The sequence below is a fragment of the Mustela lutreola genome, chromosome 4 (assembly GCF_030435805.1).
Source record: "Mustela lutreola isolate mMusLut2 chromosome 4, mMusLut2.pri, whole genome shotgun sequence".
In the NCBI taxonomy this organism is placed as follows: domain Eukaryota; kingdom Metazoa; phylum Chordata; class Mammalia; order Carnivora; family Mustelidae; genus Mustela; species Mustela lutreola.
In genome coordinates this window covers 15412271-15418270 of record NC_081293.1, presented here as the reverse complement: position 1 = coordinate 15418270, position 6000 = coordinate 15412271, and the positions used below count along the sequence as shown (strand labels likewise).

General features: G+C 43.0%; 1 protein-coding gene across 1 annotated transcript in view; it reads left to right on the top strand.

The window, feature by feature from the left end:
* Positions 1 to 342: 342 nt before the first annotated feature.
* TRUB1 (TruB pseudouridine synthase family member 1) overlaps positions 343 to 6000 on the top strand; it is a 43340-nt gene continuing 37682 nt past the window's right edge. Inside the window, exon 1 of the mRNA XM_059173091.1 lies at positions 343 to 688. Coding sequence (XP_059029074.1) covers positions 403 to 688 — 286 coding nt within the window. The 5' untranslated portion in view covers positions 343 to 402. The remainder of the gene's footprint in view (positions 689 to 6000) is intronic.

Sequence of the window (6000 nt, the reverse complement as noted above, 5' to 3'; positions counted from 1 at the left end):
GTATTTAAAATTTTCTATTTTTGGAAGCTGGATCCTCTTAGTTCCGGAAAGGGGGCGGTGTGGGCAGGTGGGATGTAAAGAGATTGCCCGTCCAATATATACACAGATTTCGTGTTTGGGTTCAGCAGTTTAGGACTGGAATTCCAAATTACAGCTGCGGTACAGAACTATCCCGACCTAAGAAGCAGACAGGATTACAGAAGAAACACTAATTTATCAGAGCCCCCAGAAGGTAGAGCCATCTCAGCCTACATCAGAAGGCCATGAACTACAACTCCCAAACGCCCTTGCTACCGCCAGCCCGACTTCGAAGTATGGGAAAGATGGAGGAACGCCGGGCGCTCTCCTGTTGCGTCATTAGAGTGCGACTCCAGACACAAAACAGGTCTGGGCTACAAAAGTATGGCAGCTGCTGAGGCGGCGGTGGTATCGTCGTCGTCTTTGGAAACAGACAGAGCCCTGGTCCCTGAAACGGCAGGAACAGGCGCAGCAACGGCCGCCACCCCACCAGCGACGGCTGCAGCTGCGGCCGTTGCAGCCGCTGCCAGAACCGGATCCGAAGCCAGGGTCTCCAAGGCCGCTTTGGCTACTAAGCTGCTGTCCCTGAGCGGCGTGTTCGCCGTGCACAAGCCCAAAGGGCCCACTTCAGCCGAGCTGCTGAATCGGCTGAAGGAGAAGCTGCTAGCAGGTACTGCAGCCCGGGTGGGGACCAGGCTGAGGCGGTCGCCGCGAGAGCGGAAGCCGCAGAGAGCCAATAGGCTTTTTTGCGCGCCCGTGGCTCGAGAAGTCAGAGGAGGGGAAAGGGAGGATGACCACTGAATTAGCTCTGGACAGAAATCTGGGGCATCTCGGGCTTGGACTTGCCCTGACGTGAACTCCTGTAGCCTAGTTGACAGTTATCGTCTCCAGGGAAGAACAAAACACAAAACCCCCACACTTAACACGAATAAACCCCTTCCCTTGGGCAGACAGACTAATATTCTGTAATTTGATCGCCCGGGAGACTTTTGTTTGGCTCCCGTTGATAAACCCCTCCTAAAGGACGCACTGGCTCTCTACCCCCAACGTTGAAGTCTTAAAAATAGTTTGGAGATGCAGATATTACTTAATTAACCAAGACTGGAATGCCGTGGTTTTCACAGAGTGAGCATAGGAATTATTTAGAGTCCCTTGTACAAATACAGATTCCGGATCTCTGCCCTCCCAGAGATTGTGATTTTGAGGTTCTGGGGTCTTTTTTAGGAAACCATTTTTAAAAATCTTTTTTTTTTTTTTTTAAGATTTTATTTATTTATCGGAGAGAGTGAGCACAGGCAGACAGAGTGGCAGGCAGAGGCAGAGGGAGAAGCAGGCTCCCTGCTGAGCAAGGAGCCCGACGTGGGACTCGATCCCAGGACGCTGGGATCATGACCTGAGCCGAAGGCAGCTGCTTAACCAACTGAGCCACCCAGGCGTCCCTAGGAACCCATTTTTAAACTATTCATCCAGGTGGTTCTGGTGTAAGTGGCCTTTGCACGACATTTTGAGGAACACTAAGTATAATTGAAGAGCATTCTTTTTTGTTTCTTCATGTACACAGGGAGCATATTAGAAGAGCCTTGGAGGATATCTCAGTTCATCCGACCAGTAGATTATTTCCGACAGTGACAGCAAGGAACCTTAGATTTATTGGACACCTACAATAAGCCAGATGTAGTTTATAGAGAAGGAAAGATGACAAATCCTGTCTTTTCTCTTAACTGAGCTCAGAGCATAGACATTTCTGCAGACTTTGAGGATAAAACTATTTAGCTGTGTATTCAGGGCTCTCCTGAATTTGACCCTGGCCTGTCTTTCTATTAAAAATACAGTACAGGAACTTTTCTCCTCCCCCTCCACCTTCTTCTTTTGAAGATTTATTTAGTTTAGAGGGAGAGAGAGTGCACAGGCAGGGCGAAGAGGCAGAAGGAGAGGGAGAGACTCTCAAGCAGACAACTCCATGGAGCATGGAGCCCAAAGGGGGGGGCTTGATTATATAACCCTGAGATCATGACCTGAGTCCAAATCAGGAGTTAGTTGCTTAACTGACTGAGCCACCCAGGCGCTGCAGGAACTTTCTTTCCTTTTTTTTTTTTTTTTTTTTTTTTTAAGATTTTATTTATTTATTTAACAGACAGAGATCAGAAGTAGGCAGAGAGGCAGGCAGAGAGAGAGGAGGAAGCAGGCTCCCTGCTGAGCAGAGAGCCTGATGTGGGGCTCGATCCCAGGACCCTGAGATCATGACCTGAGCCGAACACAGAGGCTTTAGCCCACTGAGCCACCCAGGCGCCCCAGGAACTTTCTTTTTAACATTGTTTAGTGTGTCTTGGCAAACTTCATTATACTTTTTTTAAATGCAAAAACAAATTATTCTGGCGGGAATTTGTTAATTAAAATTGACACAATATGGATTCAAATGTTTAATGGCATTAATGTTTAACACGTATACTCTTTAGATGTTTAATCCCAGTGTTATATCTACTCATTCTGTTTTTATACTTCCCTTATACTTTGTTACCTGTAAGAATGGGTCATATACGATGTTGAAGGAAGGAATTGCATTAAGAACAAGCAATGTGGTGTCGTTTGTGTGTAGTTGTTCCTATACACAATTTCTTTCATTGGGCCTGATTTATTAGCTGAACTATGGTTTTTTTGATTCGCAAGGTAATGATTACCATTCTTCCTCTCAGACAGGTTTCTGATGGAATCAAAGCCATATCCTGGCCTTCTGGTTAATCTGCCTCCAAGAGTCCAAGAGCTGAAGTTTCTTGTTGAAACTTGGTTAAAACATTGTTTCAAGGCTGTTGCTAGGCGATCTTCTAGAAGCCCCTTGCTCAGATGTAGATATTCTTATTACTCCATTTCTGTTTTGCTTTGATTGGTCTAATTCTATATTTGTGTTAGCTAGACCAGGCTACCTGGGAGGGTTCTAAAAGATACGAATTTCAAGGCAGCACGTTCTGTTGCTGGCCAGGTTTGACATCCACTGATTCAGGCCACCGTTAATGGCCATAGCCTCTATTAACACTTCTGGCCATTCCCTGTACTGATCCATGTTATACTGAAATCCTTGCTCTTTGTCTTCTATCTGAATCCTTCAAGGCCCCAAACATCAGAATTTTATAGCTAAAAAAGACCTTAAGAGATATTCTTCCATCAATGTTACCAATAGGATGAACCAAATTCCAATATAGTAGACGGGTGTGTCTTCGAACTTGAAAGAGTAAATTTGGACACAAAGGAAAGAAACAGGTTTGTGGGCCTTCATAGTCTAAGGAGTGTCAGGTTGAAAAATACAGAGAGTTCTCCGGAAGTTTCCTATAAATTTATAGGTGAGAGGCCCGTAATGAATTACATAAAGTGAAAGGTGAAAGGTTTGAAGCTTGAGCCTGTTCTTATGGGTTGGTGTTAAAGCAGGCTCTTCCACGCCCAGTGATGTAATCAGAGAGTGCTGTGAGGACTGTGTTCCAGACAGATGGTGTTCTGTAATTATGCAGTCAGGCCAGGCAACCCAGCACATCATTTTGGACATCTATTCTGGCTTCTCCATTATTGCTCTGCTTTCCTTCTCTTTTCTCTGTCCTCTCTTTTCGTTTCTATTGCTCTATTTTTTATCTTCATCATGTCAGTGGTTATAAGGGAAGTTTGATGGGTTTGGGAGATGTAGATCAATACAGCTGTTCTTTCCTTTTTCATTTGAAGTTCAGTAGCCAATGTTTGGTCTATATTGATATATATATGTAACAATAATAATGATAGTAATAATAATAACTTATTGTCAGAGTGCCACGTAGTTTCCAAAGCACTTTCAGATAACATTATTTCAATTTATCTTTGTAATAGGAAGATGAGATGGCCCAGGTTGACATTTTCTTTTTTTAAATCTAAATGCTTCAGAGTTTGAGATAATTTAACTGGTACCTACTTCCCACATAACCTCCCCCCCCCCACCTTTTTAAAATTACCATATAATTTATTATTTGTTTCAGGGGTACAGGTCTATGATTCATCGGTCTTACACAATTCACAGTGCTCACCATAGCACATACTCTCCCCAGTGTCCATCACCCAGCCAACCCATTCCTCTGCCTCCACTCTAGCAACCCTCAGTTTGTTTCCGGAGATTAAGAGTCTCTTATGGTTTGTTTCCCTCTCTGGTTTCATATTGTTTCATTTTTTCCTCTCTTCCCCTATGATCCTCTGCCTTGTTTCTCAAACTCCACACATCAGTGAGATCATATGATAATTGTCTTTCCCTGATTGACTTATTTCGCTTAGCATAAACCCTCTAGTTCTATTCATGTCATTGCAGATGGCAAGATTTCATTTTTGATGGCTACATAATATTCCTGTGTGTGTGTGTGTGTGTGTGTGTGTGTAGGTATATATATACCACATCTTCTTTATCCATTCATTTGTTGATGGACATCTAGGTTCTTTCCATAGTTTGGCTATTGTGGACATTGCTGCTATAAACATTGGGGTGCATGTGCCCTTCGGATCACTACATTTGTATCTTTGGGGTAAATACCCAGTAGTGCAAATGCTAGGTCATACGGTAGCTCTATTTTCAACTTTTGAGGAACCTCCATGCTGTTTTTCAGAGTGGCTGCACCAGCTTGCGTTCCCACCAACTGTGTAGGAGGGCTTGTCTTTCTCCACATCCTTGCCAACATCTGTCTGTCATTTCCTGACTTGTTAATTTTAGCCATCCTGACTGGTGTGAGTTGATATCTCACTGTGGTATTGATTTGTATTTCCCTGATGCCATGTGATGTTGAGCACTTTTTCATGTGCCTGTTAGCTGTTTGGATGTCTTTGCAGAAATGTCTGTTCATGTCTTCTGCCCGTTTCTTGATTGGATTATTTGTTCTTTGGGTGTTGAGTTTGATCAGTTCTTTAGAGATTTTAGATACTAGCCCCTTGTCTGATATGTCATTTGCAAATGCCTTTTCCCATTCTTTCGGTTTTATTTTGGTTTTGTTGACTGTTTCCTTTGCTGTGCAAAAGCTATTTTTTAAAAATTTTTAAATTTTTTTATAAGCATATAATGTATTTTCTACCCAGGGGTACAGGTCTGTGAATCACCAGGTTTACACATTTCACAGCACTCACCATAGCACATACCCTCCCCAATGTCATAACACTACCACCCTTCCCCCAGCAACCCTCAGCCTGTTTTGTGAAATTGAGTCTTTTATGGTTTGTCTCCCTCCCGATCCCATCTTTCATTTTTTTCTTTTCCTACCCCCCAAACTTCCACGTTGCATCTCCACTTCCTCATATCAGGGAGATCATATGATAGTTGTCTTTCTCCGATTGACTTATTTCGCTAAGCACAATACCCTCTAGTTCTATCCACATCGTCACAAATGGCAAGATTTCATTTCTTTTGATGGCTGTGTAGTATTCCATTTTATATATATATATATATATATATATATATATATATATATATCCACATCTTCTTTATCCATTCATCTGTTGATGGACATTTAGGTTCTTTCCATAGTTTGGCTATTGTGGACATTGCTGCTATAAACATTTGGGTGCATGTGCCCCTTCGGAGCACCATGTTTGTATCTTTAGGGTGTATACCCAGTAGTGCAATCGCTGAGTCATAGGGTAGATCTATTTTGAGCTTTTTGAGGAACCTCCATGTTGTTTTCCAGAGTGGTTGTACCAGCTTGCATTCCCACCAACAGTGTAGGAGCGTTCCCCTTTCTCCGCATCCTTGCCAGCATCTGTCATTTCCTGACTTGTTAATTTTAGCCATTCTGACAGGTGTGAGGTGGTATCTCATTGTGGTTTTGATTTGTATTTCCCTGATGCGTAGTGATGTGGAGCATTTTTTCATGTGTCTGTTGGCCATCTGGATGTCTTCGTTGCAGAAATGTCTGTTCATGTCCTTTGCCCATTTCTTGATTGGATTATTTGTTCTGTGGGTGTTGAGTTTGCTAAGCTCTTTATAGATTTTAT